General features: G+C 39.4%; 1 protein-coding gene across 3 annotated transcripts in view; it reads left to right on the top strand.

Moving 5' to 3' along the window:
- The window catches only part of HOOK3 (hook microtubule tethering protein 3), a 121,596-nt gene that overhangs the window by 85,720 nt on the left and 14,763 nt on the right, over nt 1-21,113 (top strand). For all 3 annotated transcript variants that reach the window (XM_049865141.1, XM_049865140.1, XM_049865139.1), the window contains exons 16-21: nt 1,870-1,957; nt 10,952-10,986; nt 16,820-16,902; nt 17,474-17,574; nt 20,158-20,262; nt 20,414-20,485. In XM_049865141.1, coding sequence (XP_049721098.1) covers nt 1,870-1,957; nt 10,952-10,986; nt 16,820-16,902; nt 17,474-17,574; nt 20,158-20,262; nt 20,414-20,485 — 484 coding nt within the window. The remainder of the gene's footprint in view (nt 1-1,869; nt 1,958-10,951; nt 10,987-16,819; nt 16,903-17,473; nt 17,575-20,157; nt 20,263-20,413; nt 20,486-21,113) is intronic.

Here is a 21,113-nt window from a genome sequence, read left to right as displayed (position 1 = left end):
GTTCTCTTAATTCTCTGTTCATTCTTCAGTGTGAGGTTCCTCCTTCTACCCCTTGGTTGGTAATCTGCTGTGTGCCATCTTTGAACGTACCTCTTTTCCACTCGTCTTCACATTTTTTTTCTACAGAATATCATTTATGCTTATGGCTTAACACCAAATCACTCCCAAATCTGTATGTTTAACTCAGACCTCTCTTTGTGCTCCAGATTCAGATATCTTGACAGAAATCTCTAGGCATTTCATTTTCAACAAATACAAAATGAAATTCTTTATATTCCTTCCTCAACCTGTTCCTCCTGTATCCCCTTTCTTAATGAATGGTTTACAGTATACTTAAACCAAAATTTTAGGTGTTATTTTTGATTCCTCCTATTCTTCTGACTTTTCTGAAAGCATTCCCTCTTCTGTCTCCTTTTCAAACATATTTAGTAGTAGCAATTGTGATAGCCTCCTCCCTGGGCTTCCTGCCTCCTGTTTGACCTTTTTAATAACATCTTCCACTCTAAAACCAATGTAATCTTTCTAAAATACACTATCTGGTTATATTTTCCTCTTTTTGGCAATTCTTCAATATCATTCAAGACCTAGGGAATCAAATTGGTCTACTGAGTGCTGTGTCATAGTGACCTATAGAGAATTTATGAAGATAGAGGTCTGGAATTGGCATTAATAAAGCCTGTCAGCCAAATTTGCATTTTACACAAGGTTGTACCTTTTCCATTTCTTTTCTCCTCCAATATCATCTCCGGCCGTTCTCCCCCTCATAACTTACTCTTCAGCGATACCACTTGTCCTGGTCATCCAGTGCTGCTCTGAATGACTTTGACAAAGAGAAGTTTATTCTCTCACAGTCCAGTAGTTTAGAAGTCCAAATTCAGGGCGCTGCCTCCAGGGGAAGGCTTTCTCTCTCTGTTGGCTCTGAAGGAAGGTCCTTGTCATCAGTCTTCCCTTGGTCTGGGAACATCTCAGTGCAGAAACCTCAGCTTCAAAGGATGTGCTCTGCTCCCGGCACTGTTTTCCTGGTGGTATGAGGTCCCCCTGTCTCTCTGCTCACTTCTCTTTTTTATATCTCAAAAAAAGGAGATTGGCTTAAGATACTCTCTAATCTTGTAGATCTCATCCGTATAACAGTATAACTACCTCTGGTCCATTTCATTACATCATAGTGATAGGATTTACCACATGGAGAAATCACATCAGATAACAAAATGGTAGATAGTCATACTGGGAATCATGACTTAGCCAAGTTGGCAGTTTTTTGTGGGGGACAAAATTCAGTCCCTGACCCCATTCCTCAACTCACTGCGCCCTCTCGTTTTTCTGTGCACTTTGGACAAGTTGAACTTTGTCTTGAATCCCCTTTCCACCTACCACGTTAGGTATTTTATGTATTATTGTAGTCACTACTCAAGTCCAGCCTGTCCTAACTCCTACACACGTTAGGTACAGTTCTTTAAGCAACCATCATTAGTTTTGTATACGTCTGTGCACTATGTTGAAGCATTCATCTCATTGTACTTTTCTTATTTACACTTTTGCCTCTTCACTAGACTGTAGGTGCCCTTGAGTACAGGGATCTTTTTATTTTCAGTGCTCAGTGTAGTGGCTAACACAGTCTTCGTAAACATGTATTTGGTGTGAATTTCAGATAAAATCAATATGCATTTAAGTACATCAGTTTGACAAAATGTGTCCATTAAAAATCGTCATTAGAGATTACAAGCAATCCAAAAAATAATCAGAAAATTGAGCTGCTAGTACTATAACCTGGGGTTTTATTTTGCTAATTATATTGTCTCTCTAACCAATATAAGGAAAAAGGCACAAAGAATTCAGTATTTGGAAAATTAACACACATTTGATTTCTAGGCTGGTGAATCAGAGACTTCTGGAAGTACAGTCACAAGTTGAAGAATTGCAAAAATCTTTACAGGATCAAGGCTCAAAAGCAGAAGATGTAAGTTTCAATATGCACCAACGATGACCCAACAATTTTACAATGTTGAAAAAAAAACTGTACCTTTTATTTTTTATTTGATGATCTCTATCAAAATAATTTTGAATTGTATTGCTGATAGAAAAGAGACAGTATTTTCCTCTTACATTCCTTATCAAAAGGATTAGACAATACTTTATTGTCTCTTCCAGATTCACTCTCCTAGAAATTAGAAGTTTATTACCAGTTACCAGCTGAGGAATTAATTGAGGCTTTATGTTTTAAATCTGCTCAACTCAGTATTCAAAGATGAGGTATGGGTTTTTCCTGTAGCACCTCCCCCCTCCCCCAAAAAATGCTGGTACCGAACGTATTTAAGTACAAATTTTTAATGTAAAATTGATCATTAAAAAAATAATAATAATGTAATCCCTGGAATCCCACTATCTCTAAATTCCTGAAACCCTCTATTATCCCCCACTCAAATACAAGTTCAGTGACCTTTGTTCATTCATTCCCTTTATGCTCTGCGTATCTCTGTCATAACCCTGACTATTTAATTGGCACGCAGACTAGAATATATTAAATTCCTTGAGTGCAGTTGCTATATCTTCCTTCCTCTCTGCACACACACCACCTAGGACTTAGTAAACCCAAAACCCATTGCCATTGAGTCAGTTCCAACTCATGGTGACCCTATAGGCCAGAGTAGAACTGCTCCATAGGGTTTTCAAGGCTGCAGTCTTGCCTATAGGGTCGCTATGAGTCGGAATCGACTCGACGGAACTGGGTATTTTGGGTTAATCTTTATAGAAGCAGACTGCCACATTTTTCTCCTGAGGAGCAACTGGTGGGCTTGAGCTACGGCCTTTTGGTTAGAAGCCCAGTGGTTAATCACTGTACCACCAGGGTTCCTCAGCACATAGTACCAATCGCTTTTTGGTGAAAGTGTAAATAAGTCATGTTTTTGGAAATCCTTTACATTTAATAAACACAATACAATAGAGCTGAAACCTATAAAGTATTCAAAAACAGTGTGAAGAGGGGAAAAATTAAATTTTAGTGGCCAGTTTTTGCTTCAGCCAGCTGATTTGTTTTTCCTGTTGCTAGCTAGTGTAATTCGTTGTAACCTGTAGCCTTAAAAGTGTAAATCTGTTTGTTTCCACTGACAGTCATTTGGGGAATCAGCTCCAGAATTTTATATAGGTATATCAGTTCATTCCAGCTATATTAGTATACCAGCTTTTTTTATAAAAACCAAACCCACTGCTGTTGAGTCAATTCTGACTCATAGGGACCCTACAGGACAGAGTGGAACTGCCCCATAGAGTTTCCAAGGAGCACCTGGTGGATTTGAACTGCTGACCTTCTGGTTACCAGTCGTAGCACTTAACCACTACAACACCAGGGTTTCCAGGTTTATTATATAATATATCAAAATATACCAGGGTATAAAAACAAAAGAAATCAAAGAAAGGAAGTTAAATAAGTATATTACCTAAAGCCTAAGAATAATAGAAATAAAATATTTATCAATGACCTCATTTTGTCAGCTTCTTAAACATACATCTAGTTTATATTGGCAGCATGCTCTGCTTTCTATGTTTAGTGGTTTTAGTTTATCCTTAATTAATGTGTTTGTAGTCCTTCTTAAATTCCCAGATTGCGAAGTTACACTCCTAAACGTGTCACCAACATTTAAGCTACATTAGTCTGTTATTAAGATGAAATTCATTTGAAATGTCATGGCTTATTTTAAGCATGACTTTATGCAAAATGCTAAATCCAAAGAGGTGAAACAAAACCACTGCTAGTGTATTAAAACATGATTAAGCCTAAGTAAACAATGTCTTAGAGATGTACCAAAGGGGGTAACATACCTTAATTCATTGAGACCACTAGGTCCCTTCAACTGAGATGAATGTAAAAGTAGCTTTGTCTCTAAAACTTTGAGTAAAGTTGTCATTGATTGGTTTTTGGTAGCGAGGGCAACGGGGCATAGTACCTGAGAAGTAAAAGTGGAGACACATCAGTGTCATCTGAACCTTAGTTTTACACTGATTACCATAGTACTCAATTCTTTTGCTAGCTTATACTAAAACATAAATAGAGACGAGGCAGGCGCTCAGCAGTGCAGGTTCTCAGCGGCGGTGGCAGTAGCAGCAGCAGCATTCTATCTTCCTTTTCTCCCCTTCTGGTTCATTATCTTCCTCCTCCTTCTCCTTCTTCTTCTCCCTCTGCCCCATCTTCCCCTCTACTCCTTTCCCAGAGGAAATTGGCACTTCAGGTCCATGAGCGGTGGCAGCGGCAACTGTGGATACATCTAATGTCTGCACCCAGATTCTATTGACCTTGATCCACAGTATCTTGTGACTGCTGGCTGGAATCAAGAAAACACAGCATTGAGATCTTGGTTTTAGAGCTGCGCTAAAATGTGAGATCGTTTTGTCTTGTGAGGGGCAGTCCAAGATGGCAGCGAAGTCAGATACCTCATGAGAACCAAGAAAACAAGTGAATCAGATATAGGTGACAACTTTGGAACCCAGAGCATCGAACGCAAGGCTGAATAATTGAACCAAGTGCCAAGTGGAAGGAGAGAGATAATACAAAAACAGCAGACATGGAGAATTACAGTGTCCTTAGTTTTTTTTCTTTTTTAGCATCCTGACAGGCAAAGCTGCACAGCACAGCCATATTGAGACAAAGCAAACATGTCTAGCAGAAGTCCCCATCATCTGGTACATCCAAACAGGAGCGACCCTGCACCCATGTCCAGAGCCAGGCAGGAGGGCTCCCCACTCTGCAAAGTTAAGTGCACCCATCTCACCTACCATGCCTCTCCAGCCCCCTATGCCAAAGGCCTCTGGATCTGTGGTGCCTCTCTCTTATTCATCCCGTCATTACCCTGCATGTGATCACGGTCTGGCAGCACCCACCACCACCCCGCCCCCTGAGCTGGGGACCCGTGGACCAGCAGCACCCACCCCTTCGCTCAGCCACTTGGACTGGGAATCCACAGAGTGGCAGCATCCACCTCTTGCCCACCCACCAGCACTGGGGACCTGTGGAAGAATGGCACCCACTTCTCCACCCAGCCACCTGCACCAGGAGGCTAGACAGACAGCACCCCTCTTCTGCTCACCCACCCAAGTAGGGAGTCCATGGTTCAGTGGCACCCCCGCTTCTGCCCGCTCACCTATCCAGGGACTTAAATACTGGTGGTGCCCACTTGTAAGCCCAGCCATCCAAGCCGGGCCTGCAGACTGGCAGTGTATGCTTCCTCACCTGGCTGCCCACTCCAGGGGCCCAGGGATCGAAGACACCCCCTCTTCCGCCTAGGCAACTGCACTGGAGGACCAAGGAGTGGTGCCACACCCTACCCCTTGTTGTACTGTAGTGGACAGGGGCACGCCCTCCTAGCAGTCACCCATGGACTGGTGGTGCCCCCTCCCCCCCGCATTGCCCCTTGCACCACACCCTCAAGGAACCAGAAGCCTGTGCCCAATCCAACCACCCCCACGTAGCCCTGCCTGCCCAGGACCATCAGTGAGAGTTTCTGTATGACATTCCTGAACTTTATATGGAAAGGAAAGAGACTCTGGATAAGTAAAACATTATTGAAGAAGAAGAAAGTAGGAGGCTGCACACCAGCTGATCTCAGAACCACGGTAGTCAAAACAGCCTGGTACTGGTACAACAACAGACACAGAGACCAGTGGAGCAGAATTGAGAGCCCAGATGTAATCCATCTACCTATGGACAGCTGATCTTCGACAAAGAGCCAAAGTCTGTTAAATGGGAAGGAGACAGTCTCTGTTAGAAATGGTGCTGCCAAAACTGGATGTCTATCTGTAGAAAAAGGGAACAGGACCCATACCTCACACCATACACAAAAACTAACTCAAAACAGATCATAGACCTAAATATACAACCTAAAACTGTACAGATCGTGAAAGAAAAAATAGGGACAGCACTAAAAAAACCAAACCCATTGCCATCGAGTTGATTCCGACTCATAGAAACCCTATATGATGGAGTAGAACTGCCCCGTAGGATTTCCAGGGCATAGCTAGTGGATTTGAATTGCTGACCTTTTGGTTAGCAGCCAGATGTTTAACCACTGCACCACCAGAGCCCCACTATGGGCCCTAATATATGGCATAAATAGGATACTAAACAGAACTAAAAATGCACAAAGAGCAGAAGATGAACTAGATAAGTGGGACCTCATAAGAATTAAACATTTATGCTCATCAAGACTTCTCCAAAAGAGTAAAACAAGAACCTACAGACTGGAAAAAAATTTTGGACTACAGCATATCCAATCTCTGTAACCTGTAGAATACCTCAACACCTCAGCAACAGAAAGACTATCCAATTAAAAAATGGGCAAAGCACTTGAACAGACCCTTCACCGAAAAGGACACTCAGGAGGCTAATAAATACATGAAGAAATTCACATTTGTTAGCCATTAAAAAAAAAAAAAAAATTTTTTTTTTTTTTCTAGATAGATGCAGATCAAAACTACAATGAGATACCATCTCACCCTGACATTACTGGCATGAATAAAAAAAACAGAAAATAACAAATGTTGGCAAGGTTCTGAGGAGACTGGAACTCTTATACACTGCTGGTTGAAATGTAAAATGGTACAACCATTATGAAAAACAGTATGGTACTTCCTTAAAAAGCTAGAAATAGAAATACCATATGATTCAGCAACCCCACTCCTAGCTATATACCCTAAAGGAGAAAGAGCCATAACACAAATAGACATATGCACACCCACGTTCACTGCGCAATTATTTACGGTGGCACAAGAATGGAAACAACCTAAGTGCCCATCAACAAATGAACGGATAGATAAACTGTGGTACGCACACACAATGGAATACTACTCAATGATAAAGAATAATGACAAATCTGCAAAACATCTCACAACATGGATGAATTTGGAGGACATTTATGCTAAGTGAAATAAGTCAATCACAAAAGGACAGATATTGTACGAGACCACTATTATAAAAAAAAATTAAAAAATGTTTACACACAGGGAAAAAAAATTGATGATTACCAGGGATGGGAGGAGGAGGGGGGCAAAATTACTGACTAGATAGAAGACACTTGTTAATATTGTTGAAGGGAAAGGCAGTACACAGTATGGGGGCAGTCAGCAACATGACCAAGGCAAAGGAAGACACTGAGAGGAATGCAAGAATAAAGGGCAACTGCAATTACTATAACATAGACAATCCTGCAACAGTAGTATTAACAAACAATAATTTACAAATGGGTACATAGGTAGATAGGTATGCTAAAGTGGTGTGGGAGGGTGTAAGGGAGCACACCCACCTGCAGATATAGGTTTGGTTGTGAATGTTTCTACTTTAACTGTAGGTGCTGCGTATATATTAATATAGATAATAGAGCACACAAGGGGCACAGTCAAGAAAACTTCTTAGGCATAACCAAACACCTTGTGGGACAAAGTTCCTAGGCTCAAAGGTGAAGGACCATAGAGTCAGGGGACACTTAACATCAGTCGGTACAACATAGTTCATAAAGACAGTGTTCCGCATCCTACTTTGGTGAGAAGCATCTGTGTTCTTAAAAGCTTACAAGCAGCCATCTAAGATACGACTATTGTTCTCTTCCCATCCGGAGCAAAGGAGCGTGAAGAACACCAAAGACTCAAGGGAGCAATTGGTCCAAAGGGCTGCCAGACCAAACGAATCAATCACAGCCTACACAACCCCAAGACCAGAAGAACTAGATGGTGCCCAGCTGCCACTAATGACTGCTCTGTCTGGAATCACAACAGAGGGTCCCAGACAGAGTGGGAAAAAACATAGAACAAAAAATCAAATTCACAAAAAAGACTGGACTTACTGGTCTGACAGACTGGAGGAAACCCCAAGACTGTGGCCCTAAGATACCCTAATGATCTGGAACTGAAGCCATTCCCAGAGACTACCTTTCAACCAAACCAGAGACAGGCCCATAAAATAATCAGTAACACCCAAGAGGAACGTTTTCCTTAGAACAATCAATTATACAAGATCAAAAGGACATTTGCCCAAAAGCAAAGATGAGAAGGTAGGAATGGGGTAGAAAAACCAGACAAAAAGAAATGAGGAAGCCAGGACGGAAATGGGGACAGTGCTGACACATCGTGGGAATTGCAACGAATGCCCTGAAACACTTTATATACAAATTATCAAATGGAAAACTAATATGCCCTGTACCTTTCACCTAAAGCACAATAAAAAAAAATTTTTTTTAATTAAAAAAATTAATTTATTCTGTAAAAATTAAATTTGCCATAGCCTGATTTGGTATCGTTGTGATAATTCAACCTAATTAAATATGCTTTGGGCCATTATTTTAAGGAAGCATATTTCAGAAGTTAGTCGCCAGGCCGATTTGCATACTATTTGCATAAATTAGTCAATTTATTTGGCTGCCCAGGTGTTAATTAGGGGTCTTGCTCTGTACTAAATGGAAATTATTTCTGAGCTTTTTTCGATGTGTTGGCAAGATTCTTGAAGCTATATTTTTATGCCTCCAAATGTTTAGAGAAATAAATAATAGGGATCAAGATATGTGGTTCTTTCTCCCAGCATATTTTTTATGCTTTTGTCTTAAACTTTTCTCTTTCACTAACTTACAGTGTTGCATCTCAGGAATATGTAAGACATAGAACAACCTGCCAAATGGAACTGGTCCCCCCGAAGAAGAGTGACATAATTTCTGTTACCAAAAGCCACAGTCCTTTCATTAGACCTTAAGTCTTAGACTAGGATGGTTTGCACATTTTTATTATTATTTTTATGTCATTTGTTTTTAGCATGGAAGCAGAAAAGCATTGTTATATTCAGTCATATGGCTAATTTCAGCTAGCCACAGTATATAAAACTCCAGAGAACAAGACAGAATGAGGAGACCATAGAAGAAAGAAAAATGTACATTTTCGAAAAAAAAAAAAAAAAATGCGTATCTTTTACTTCTGTTCATGAATTACTAAATCGTTCCTTCTATTGGCTGCTGTGTGTGCTTCATACTAATATGTCCTCTCTGTCTTTTGGCATGGTTTCTACTCAAGGCTATTGTAAGTATGGCTTCCTATTCATTTCTATATATTGAGCTCCCTTTTGTTCAATTTATTTGTACATTATCTGTCATCTTAGGTGATGGTATTGAGATTTTAAATTAAGGCAATTTTAGCTAAAAGGAATGTACCAGCATTCCTTGCCATTTAGGATGACTTTTACAGTTAAGATACTTAAAGCATATAAAAAACTTAAAAATTATGATCAAACCAAAGAGAAGTCTGCTCTTGGTTTTTTCTCCCATCTCAGTCCTGCTCAACCCCATTATTATTGTTAGTTCATTTTTATGAATTATTTTGACCCTTGATTCCTCTTGCAGTCTTGCCTCGTCCTGCCACATATTTCAATAGTAACAGTCTTGAGTTGGAAAGGCACTGCAGCATAAAAAGCATGGAAGGGAAGACCAGGCATGGACTTTGTGGTCCAGTAGACAGTTTTACTTTCTGGAGCTGCCACTTGAAAGCTACTGAATGTCTCCCCACAAGCCTCACCTTCCTCAACTGTAATAGTGCAGTGAGTAATAGTGCTCAGTGTTGTGTGAGGTACACACGAGACATTGTATATGAATGCCTGGCATATTAACCACTCATTAAATCGTTACCTTATTATGTATTAGTAGCCTAACCACAACATAAGTACAAGACCAAAGATAAGCTTTTTTTCAATTATTGTTATTTACATTTTACCCTCCATAGTAAAGAAGGAACAAGCAAAAATGTGAAGTTAATAGGGTCATTATCTTTTTATATTTGGGGGAAGCAGCAATAGAGGATGCTGTGGTTCACTAATCTAGTTATAGTTAGCATCTGAGCAAAGAAGTGAATTTGAAATATTCCAGAGCTGTGTTAGGATGGACTTAGTAAGCAATTATGGTCATCATTATTGTATAAGATAACTGAAAATCAAAAAACTTAGTGTGAGGGTTTTTCCCCCCTCATCACTGCTATTGCGTGATTGGACAATTTGTTTTATAAGTGTGTGTTAATTGGGTTTTGATTGAATTAGTTATATAACCATTTATCTGAATATTAAATGTTTATGCATAGAACTCATTAATAATATACACACTGCTGTTGTTGTGTGCCATCGAGTTGATTCCAATTCATAACAACCTCATGTGACAAAGTAGAACTGCCCTATAGGGTTTCCTAGGCTGTAATTTTTACTGGAGCAAATCACCAGGTCTTTTCTTCCAAGGAGCAGCTGGTGGGTTCAAACTGCTGACCTTTCAGTTAGCAGCCACATAACCATTGCACCACGAGGGCTACAGGTGTTAAATTTAAGTATGAAACCTAATGGCTACTATGCAGAATGCCTTTTATTCTTTATTTTTAGGCCAATTCTGATCATCTGCTTTTCAAGAAGGCCCCCCTTTAAAAAAAAAAAAAAATCCAGCTAAAGCTGTATTCTCCAGCATATTGAAATTTGAGTGTATGCCATTCATGTTCCAATGTCATCACAAAAATTATTTGCAACTTGTGAATGTTCATAAATTACTGATTCCAAAGTCAGTAAGAATTTGTGGAAATTGATCCTAGTTTTACCAAGCTGCAAGGAAGACAACATAATAGACAAAAAGGTAGAGAAAGCCTGTTGTTAGAGTCGTACCTGCCTGTTGAGTCCAGGATTAGGCCTATACTCAAGTGGCTTTTTAATTCATTTCCATGACTACAAATAGAGCATCCAGATATCCAGTTCCTGAGGTTTTTATTGCTATCACTTGTGGGCTACTCCCTCCCTTATCAAAGAAAATTAAACTTAACCATGTGTGTTTTGAGTTCTTTGACCAGAGAAATTACTGAGAGCTCACTCAGAGTTAGGTACTACTATATTCTTAATTTTTTTAAATAATTAATTCATTAGTTAAAATGTCAAGTAATAAACTTTCCTATTTTCCATTTTCAGTCAGTTCTTCTAAAAAAGAAGCTTGAAGAACATCTGTGAGTATAAAAGATATTCTGACTTATTCTTATATTATCTAGTGGAACATAAGTGCTTTATATTATATGGTTACAGAGTATCTCACCAGTGGCATGGGTGGCACTCAAATATATAAACATTATAAGGCATATTTCAAGAAAATCTATTTTAGATTTCTAAAAGTAATTAAATTGTATTTAATAATGTCTGAAGGGTTATTTCCATCCAAGATCCTCAAATCAAAATAATGACCACCTTAGGATTATTTTCTCAAATGGTACTCAAGAGTTTTATATCTTCATACTAGCATTTATAACAAACAATAGTGAGGACTTTGAAACATTCTAGAACAGAGGTCAGGCAACTTTTTCTATAAAGAGCCAGGTAGAATTATTTAAGCTTTGTGAGCCATGGTCTCAGTCACAACCACTGAACTGCAGATGGAGCTTGAAAGCAGCCACAGATAATACCTAACTAATGGGTGTGACTATGTTCCAATAAAACTTTATCTACAAAACAGGCAGCAGCCTGGATTTGGCCCACAAGCCACAGTTTGCCGACCCTGCTCTAGAATTTGGCCAGTTGTATCTTCCTCTTTAGACAAAACTTTTAGTATGGTAAAGATTGTCAACAGTAGATTTTCAAACATTTCTTTGAATTACAAAAATCTCTTAACAGGACTTCTTAATCTAAATAAATATTTGAAAATATTACATTTGTTTTCTCATAAAGAAGAAATCTTCATCCAGCTGTATCTGAGGTTGACGATGTTAAGAATCTTTTGTAGTTTTTCTTGCACTCAGCAACAACCTAAGTCCTTCCTGTTGCATCCTAACAACTCTTCTTGCAAACACCGAATGTGGAATAGCCATAAATTGGTTGCCTGTTGGAGTGTTGCAGTGTTACACTATGCTAAACCAGACATCCTGAGTACCACAGAGACAATTTTGATTTGTCCTACCTGTTGTCTGGCAGTTTGCCTTATGCTGTCTTTTTTTTTTTTTTTTAATATGGGAGAAGTGAAACTCCTAGCAACTGAGATTTGCTGGTACAGTCGAATGATGGCCAATGTTCATAATGTACTGGAAGAATAGAATATGTTACCTCCCAGTCTCTTTGTGAGGTTATCTAAAATGAAAATTCAGTATTTAATTCTGCCCTTCTTTCATTTCCCATTCTTTTACTGCAAAAAAAGAAAATAGAATAGCTGTTGTCATAAAACGACTCTCTGACCATTGTATTCAGATATTTACATGGTGAAAATCATCAGAAAGCATTTATTAGTGAGGATGGGGCCTGTATTAGTTTCCTAAGGCTGCTGGAACAAAGTACCCTAAACTGAGTGTCTTAAGACAACAGCGGTTTATTTTCTCACAGTTCTGGAGGCTAGAAGTCCAAAATCAAGGTGTAGTCAAGATTGGTTTCTTCTGGAGGCTCTGAGGAAGCTCTGTCCCACCACTCTCCTAACTCCTGGTAGTTGTTGCAATCCTTAGTATTCCTTGGCTTGTAGATGCATCACTCCAGTCTGTATCCATCTTTACGTGGCATTTTCTCGGTGTGTCTCTGTGCCTTCATGTGGCCTTCTTCTAAAGACACCAGTCATTGAATTTAGAGGCCACCCTAATTCAGGCTGACCTCATCTTAAATTAATTACATCTACAAAGACCCTATTTCCAAATAAAGTCACATTCACAGGTACGGGAGGTTAGGACTTCAGTATATCTTTTGGGGGGCTACAGTTCAACTCACAACAGAGCCCATAGACATCTCAAGAGATTTTAATTGCGTGCAAATTTAAAACTAGTATGAGACCATTTTGTACACACCAAATTGATAAAAATTTAAAATCAGACCTACAAAGTATTGCCAAAGATGTTGAGCAACACTGTCATCCATTGCGGGCCGGATTATACACCGTTTTGCTTTTATACATATTCTGTGACCCAGCAGTTCCACTCCCCTGTGGGGGTGTGTGTATATATATATATATATACCCTTGATTCCTAGAGATACTGTTATCCATGTGTACCAGGAAACATGTAGAAGAAGGTATGGAGCAGCATTGTTTGTAATCGTAGAAAAATTAAAGCAATATAAATGCCTATCAATAGTAAAATGATAGAATGGTGTATATTCAAACAATAGAACACAATACAGCAGTGTCGTAGTTATCTAGTGCTGCTATAACAGAAATACAACAAATGGATGACTTTTAACAGACAGAAATTTATTCTCTCACAGTTTAGGAGACTAGAAGTCCAAATTCAGGGTGCCAGCTCCAGGGGAAGGCTTTCTCTCTCCATCAGCTCTGGGGGAAGGTCCTTGTCTCCTTTCAGCATCTGTGGGCCCAGCATCCCTTGGAGATCTCCATGTGTCTTGGCATCAGTCTTGCCCTGGATCTACCAGGTTCTCAACACAGGGACTCAGGGTATGAAGGACGTGCTTTGCTCCCGGCTCTTCTTTCTTGGTGGTAGTGAGTTCCCTCTCTCTGCTCACTTCTCTCTCCTTTTATCTCTTGTAAGATAAAAAGATATGACTCAGGCAAGGTGTGAGTTGAATAAAGGTGTCACTTAAGTAAGGCGACGACTCATTAAGGCCGTGACTTGAATCACACCCATTAATTAAGTCACACCCCACACTAATCCAGCAGAGGTTTAGGATTTACAACACACAAAATGGAAGATAATTACATACATCAGATCAGAGAACAGGATAATTACACCGTAGTGGGAATCATGGCCTAGCCAAGTTGGCACATATTTTAGGGGGACAAAATTCGATCTATGACATTCCACCCTTTGGCCCTCAAAAATTCATGTCCTTGCCACATGTAAAACACATTCACCCCGTCATATCATCTCAAAAGTCTTAACTCCAAGTCCAAAATCTCATTTTCTGAATCATCTAAATCACATGTGGGAGAGACTTTAGGCGTATTCTATCCTGGGGCAAAATTCTTCTTCATCTGTGAACCTGTGAAATCTAGACTGCAAGTTACCTGTTTCAAACGTACAGTGGTGGAACAGGCACAAGGTCGACATTTCCATTACAAATGGGAGAAATTGGAGGGAAAGAAGGGGTAACAGGCACCAAGCAAGTCCAAAACCCAAGGGAACAATTACATTAGCTCCCAAGGCTTGAACATAATCCTCTCTTCTCTGAGAACATCTAAGCAATGGTCCTGCCCTCCCCTACCCAACTCTGGGTGTTGGCCATGTTTTCTGGATTTTGGGTGGAGGCCGCTCAGCCCTGGGCTTCAGCTCCACCTTCCAAGCCCACTGGGTTGGCAACTCTGCTCCCTTGGCTTTGGGCAGCCCCATTCTCCTAGTGCATCTAAGTGGTGACCCTACCTCCTTGGCCCCAGCAGGACCTGTTGTTCTGCCCCTTGGGCATTGCAGCCTCACTCTCTTAGCTTTGGGTGGCTGCCCCCTCCCTCTGTCACACCTTAACAGCAACTCCACGCTCCAGAGTAAGGGCTTCACTTTAGTAAGTCACGATACACCCCACACTAATCCTGCAGTTTTAGGATTTACAACACAGAAAACAAAGGACAGTTACACAGTACTGGGAACCATGTCCTAACTAAGTTAATATATATTTTGAGGGGAAACAATTCAATCCATGACAAGCAGTAAAAGTGTGTAAACTAGGACCATCATCAACATAGTTGGATCTCAAGAGCATAATGTTAAGTAAAAGATGTAAGTCACAGAACAATACATAAAATATGATGACCAATATATAGAGTAAAAATTGGACAAAAATAATAGATTGTTTAGATATACAAAGGCATGTTGTTTTTAGTTGTCATCAAGTTGATCCTGACTCATGGCCGCCTAATGTAGCACGGTTCCGTAGGGCTTTCAAGGCCGTGACCTTTCAGAAGGAGAGCCATCAGGCCTGTCTGTCCAGGCACCCATGGGTATGTTCAAACCACCAGCCTTTCAGTTAGTAGCCTAGTGATTAACCATCTGCACCACCCAGGGACTCCCACAAAGGCAAAAAAACATTAAGAAAATCACAAGCATAATTAAAAGAAAATTCAGCATTCGGTTACTGTCTAGTGAGGATTTTTGTTTTCTTTATGTTGAGATGAAATCCATACTGAAGGCTGTGATATTTGATCTTCATCAGTAAGTGCTTCAAGGTTGTGTCATCTGCATATCGCAGGTTGTTAATGAGTCTTCCAATCCTGACGCCACATTCTTCTTCATATAGTCCAGTTTCTCTGATTATTTGCTCAGCATGCAGATTGAATAAGTGCGGTGAAAGGATACATCCCTGACACACACCTTTCCTAATTTTAAACCACACAGTATGTCTTAGTTATCTAGTGCTGCTATAACAGAAATACCACAAGTAGATGACTTCCACAAACAGAAATTTGTTTTCTCAGTTTAGGAGACTAGAAGTTCAAATTCAGGGCACCAGCTCTAGGGGAAGGCTTTGTCTGTCCTCTCTGGGAGAAGAGCCTTGATTCTTTTCTGCTTCTGGTTCCTTAGCAGCCATGCAGCTTTATCTTCTCCATCTCTGCTTACTGCTGCTTGCTTAATCTGCTCTTTTATAAATCTCAAAAGAGATTGACTTATGACGCACCCTACACTAATACTTCCTCATTGACATAACAAAGAAAACCCATTCCCAAATGGGATTATAACCACACACACAGAGGTTAGGGTTTACAGCACGTATTTTGAGGGGACACAATTCAACCCATAACTGTTATCTCCAGGAAGAGCATAGTACCCATATGGAGCTTCTATGGTGTAAGATCAGAAATAAAGCAAAAAAAAAAACCAAACCCACTGCAATAAAAAAAAAAAAAATGCTCTGTTCTCTCCTTAGTAGCTTTCTATATTTTCTAATCTTTCTAGCCATTTTTTCCACTCTCATGTTAAGTAACGCAACACTAAATACTGTGTAGGAAGAATTACACATATTGTACAAATACTAGCAAAAGATTTATTTTCTGTTCATTCTTTTAGTTATGTATTAGAATATAACTTGTATACGGCAAAATACACAAATTCTAAGTTCCTAAGTGTATGATTTGATGAATGTTTACGGGGATACATAGGTAACTCAGATCAAGATACAGAATTCCAGCAACCCTGCAGAATTCTTCTCTCTCTCTCACAAATTCACCATTATGCTGATATTTATCATTTGTCCTTAGTTTTGCCAGTTTTTGAACTTCATGTAAATGGAATCACAGAGTAATAACCTTTTGTACCTGATTGCTTTGCTCAGAATCATTCTGTGAGATCCCTCCACGTGGTTGCATGTGTCATTAATTTCTTTTTTATTGGTATGTAGTATTTTGTTATTGTTGATTCTTATTTTTAGGGCTTTTTCACAACATGATTTTGTATTGTAAAACCTCTACAAAGTTTTGAATTTAATTTTTACAGTGTCCTTATTCCAAAATAAGTACAAAAATAAATAAAAATCATTAACATCTTGTACAGATTACTGTAAAAGAAATGATTAGTGTTTTAACTCTAGATCTTTGTCTCTGTTTTTTCCTTATTTTTAAGATACGTGACATTCACATTGATTTAGTCTTCACCATTGTTACATAGCACATGTGTGCTATGCCGGTGTATTTCTAAGAATAAAGAATTAGATCTTTTTTTGATTTGGGAAAAAATAAACGGTGACACCAAACCCACTGCCATCGAGCCGATTCCGACTCATAGTGACCCGATAGGACAGAGTAGAATTGCCCCATATGGTGTCCAAGGAGTGCCTGGTGGATTCAAACTGCCGACCTTTCTGTTACCAGTTGTAGCCCTTAACCACTACACCACCAGGGTTTCCATAGGTGACACAGTGTTATGTATTTTGTAACAGAGAGAAGCTGCATGAAGCCAATAATGAGCTGCAGAAGAAGAGAGCCATTATTGAAGATCTCGAACCAAGATTTAACAACAGCTGTGAGTTTTCCTATTCGGCAGAGTTTTAAGTTGGCTTAGCCATATACCACCCTAATGGTAATGAGTTTATATCAAATTGTTTTAGAAATGAGTCCTACTACATGTTCTAGCAGTTAAAGAGTTTACATTATTTACAGAAAGAGTATACAGTCATCTTTATAATAGTCCTTAAATTTTTAATTATAGTTGTGAATTTGTCCTTCACTCTGGAAGCTCATGAAAGTTTTATGAAATTGGATATTTTCAGAGTGTGGTTGCATATCAGTAAGTCAGATCTTTACTTCCGTTGCTTTTAGTAGTTCTTTTGTGTTGAGGTGGAGCAGGATAGACTTTTACTTTTTAATTGATGCACATTCATACTGGAGTTTTTATTTGTAAGAAAAGCTTCTTGTAAAAAAAATTATAATTTGGTTTTTGGAAAGAGAAAATTATATAAACAAATAGATCAGTCTTCCAAAACTGTTAGCTATTTATTATTATTTTTGTCAGCTGAAAAATTTTTAAGGATAATACAATCTAAAAAAAAAAAAAATTCTTTTTTTTTTTTTTTTTTACTGTGTCTCGTCTACAGCATTAAGAATTGAAGAATTACAAGAAGCTTTACGGAAGAAAGAGGAGGAGATGAAGCAAATGGAAGAACGATATAAAAAATACTTGGAGAAAGCCAAAAGTGTAAGTATAAATTTGTGGGCATCTCAGCCTACTTTCTGATCGTGTTTCACTGACACCTCGAAATGACAGTGCACGTACAGTGACTTCTCACGTACGGTGACTTCTCACGTACGGTGACTTCTCACGTACGGTGACTTCTCACGCAGAGAACGATCAGGAGAAGAACAAAAGAAGACTTAACAAAGAAAAAGAGTCTGCACAAGAAGCAGTGATCAAAGTAGGTTACCCTACAGGTTACTTACTAAATTATCAAAAGGAATATACCTTTTACAAAAGAAATAACTGGCAGTCAGCACTGTAACCAGTAATCAAAATTAGCACCTCTAATGGTGGGACAGCCAACATCTTGTGCTTCTGGTATCGAGTATCATTGCCAGTTATAAACCAAACCAACCTGTTACCATCGAGTTGATTCCTACTCATAGCGACCTCATAGGACAGAGTACAACTGCCCCATAGGGTTTCCAGGGAGCAGCTGGTGGATTTGAACTGCTGACCTTTTGGTTAGCAGCCAAGCTCTTAACCACTGCGCCAAGCAGGGCTCCTTGCCAATGATATTTAACCTGAACCTAATCAATGTTCTAGACCCAACTTCCAGTTCACAGGACAAATGAAGTTATTGGAACAAGTTAAATTACACTTTGAGGAAAGTATCAGATAGGTCTGGAGTTTGGGATAAAACGTCAATGTTGTGATGTACAAAACAGCATGGGGGTGGAGTGTGACCTTCTCTCTTTATAAGGGAGAAAGAGAATCTAGATCAACAGCCTAAGGCTGATTTCTATGCAGTAGAGGTCAGGCATGCCTCCTCTCTCTACTTCTCCACTATCTTTACCAATTCTGATACCAACCATCCCTCCCACAGCGCTCTCCACTTCTCTGCTGGGTTGGATAAATTGTTGCAATGGCCACACAGAACTCACAATTATAGGGTTTATTAGGGAAGTAACAGATTACAATTCAGGTTCAGGAGTGTTCAGCATACTGTTCTTCCATCAGGACAGCCTCTTCCCAGCTGTGTTCACAGGCACGCCTCACTGGCCCTCAGCCTCTGCCCTGCTCAGGCAAGTGTTAAAAGCACTTTTAGCCCCACCAATAAGTTCCCAGAGGCACCCCAGGCACTCAGCCGTCTTGCTCCATGGGTCAGGAAGCCCACTGTGCTGTCTCCTTCCGGTCTCTCCTGCCACCATTTCTTGCCACCTCTCTCTCTCTCTCTGGGTCTTTGGTTCCAGGAGCTTCTCAGCACAGGGATCCTGTGTCCAAAGGACGTGCTCTCTGCTTCTGGCTCTTCTTTTTTGGTGGTGGTGGGATTCTCTCTGCACTGAAATTGGCTCTTTTTTTAGCCAAAACTGACCGATCCCCATGGTGGGCCATAATTTTTACCTTATTTGCACAGTCCCACCAAACCACTTGGGTGGGAGTTACAAAACTATAAGACCATGGCTAGAAAGGCCACACAAAAGTGAACCATTGCACCATATGTGAGAAACAAAAATAAGCAGGGCTTGTGGTGGCAGATGGAGGAGGGTGCAGGTCCAATTTAAAAGAGCCCAAAGGGACCTCACTGCCAAGTACACAACCTTTGGATACTAGATTAGGGTAGAGAGAGTCAGTTATAAAAGCCATTTTGGACACAACTGTGGAAGTGTGAATTGGGACCAAATGATGATTTTACAGAACTGTTCATTTTCTTATAGGTAATAATGGTATTTTGATTATTTACGAGATTGTCTTTATTCTAAGGAGATGCATGCTGAAGTATTTAGGGGTTCAGTGTCAAGAGGCCTGTACCTTACTTTAAAATAGTCCCCAAAACAAAACTGTTTATGTGTGTGTATGTCTGTAGAGAGAGAGAAATCAAATGTGGCAATTGGTGAATCTGTGTTAAAAGTAAACAGGTTTTGTCTACCTCTTTCAAGTTTTCTACATTTTGATAGTAAAAGTGTTGGGAAAAAAAACTTTCTCAAAAGACCTGTAGTTGGTCAGCCAGAATTGCATCAAATGTCCATGCCTAAACCAAACCCCTGGCAGAAGAGGAGATGGGGCCACAGTGATAGGCGTAAACAAGTCAAAACCTACTCCCTGAAGTACATGTCTGTTCAGAGGCAGCTGACTAGCTTAACCAAATTCAGCATTCTGTTAATGAGGAAGGGAAAATGGATAAACAGCTGTCAGTAGTGTCTGCTTTAGTATTATTTATTAATTTTAACTCAGAATTACTTATTATAATTGATTCTATTTCACATTAAAAAGCTACAATGGAATATTAGTCCATACTTTAAAATTTTAAAGTTTCCTCGTAAAATAGCCTTTGATTCTCGTTTTATCCTTGATTTTTTTTTTTTAGTAACTGCTTCCCTAGATGTTGTGAAAGCCCTGGCGGCGTAGTGGTTAAGTGCTACGGCTGCTAACCAAGAGGTCAGCAGTTCGAATCCGCCAGGCGCTCCATGGAAGCTCTGTCCTATAGGGTCGCTATGAGTCGGAATTGACTCGACGGCAGTGGGTTTGATTTTTTGGTTCTCGATGTTATAATATCCTTTAAATTCAAGACTTTTAATTTTTTTCATTTATTACTTTTTACAGGTTATTCGTACTTTAGATCCTAAGCAGAATCAAGGAGCAGCACCAGAAATACAAGCTCTTAAAAATCAGCTCCAGGAACGGGACAGACTGTTCCATTCATTAGAGGTAGTTGACTACACTATACAATAAAATGTTTTTTGATTCTTTGTTTTATAGGAATTTTCCTGTATTGCACAATCCTATATAAGCAGTGCATTGTAAGTATTTTACAAATATTTAATTGTTTTGTATCTTTACATGTGCTTTTTTTTTTTAGAAAGAATATGAGAAAACGAAGAATCAAAGAGAGATGGAAGAGAAATATATTGTTAGTGCCTGGTACAATATGGTAAGAAAATAGTACTTCAAAACAGATTGCAAAATTGGATGACTGTGTAATGTTTATTATGTTCCTTTTATTATAGAAGTAATTCGACTGAATGAATCTGAACGTAATTGCTATCCTAACACACACTAACCAAACCTTAATGCTGACCTTTGGACTAAAAGCAGAGAGGAGAATGACCATAACTAGGATTAGAACATTCTGAACACATCGTTATTTCTAGTTTGACTTGTTGAAACATAAATGTTAGTTTGATTTCTGTCTCTCAGAGCCATTTATCCCATGGGAAAGAGACTTATACCTAAGCACAGATGTGGTAGGTTGTGTTTTGTGGGACTCTTTCAGGATCCTTTGCAGGAGTGGTACTTACGCTGAGGATAGCTTAACCATCTTACAGGGTCTGGAAAAGGTTCGCAGTGTCAGACTGTGACTCCCTAATGGTTTTGAAATGGAATATTCCAACAGAAAAAACTTTAAATATATTACAGGGAAAAACAAATGCTTACCAATATTCTAGGCTTCAATTAGATTTTCTAGACATGAGTAATGAGATTTTGAAGGACACAGGGATAGTGAGTCCCACCACATCCCCATTCGACTCGCCTATTTGGCTTGTGCAAAAAACAGATGG

This window comes from Elephas maximus, chromosome 22 (assembly GCF_024166365.1).
Source record: "Elephas maximus indicus isolate mEleMax1 chromosome 22, mEleMax1 primary haplotype, whole genome shotgun sequence".
NCBI classification, from domain to species: Eukaryota; Metazoa; Chordata; class Mammalia; order Proboscidea; family Elephantidae; genus Elephas; species Elephas maximus.
The sequence above is the reverse complement of the archived record's forward strand: the minus strand, read 5'-3'. Positions and strand labels throughout refer to the sequence as shown.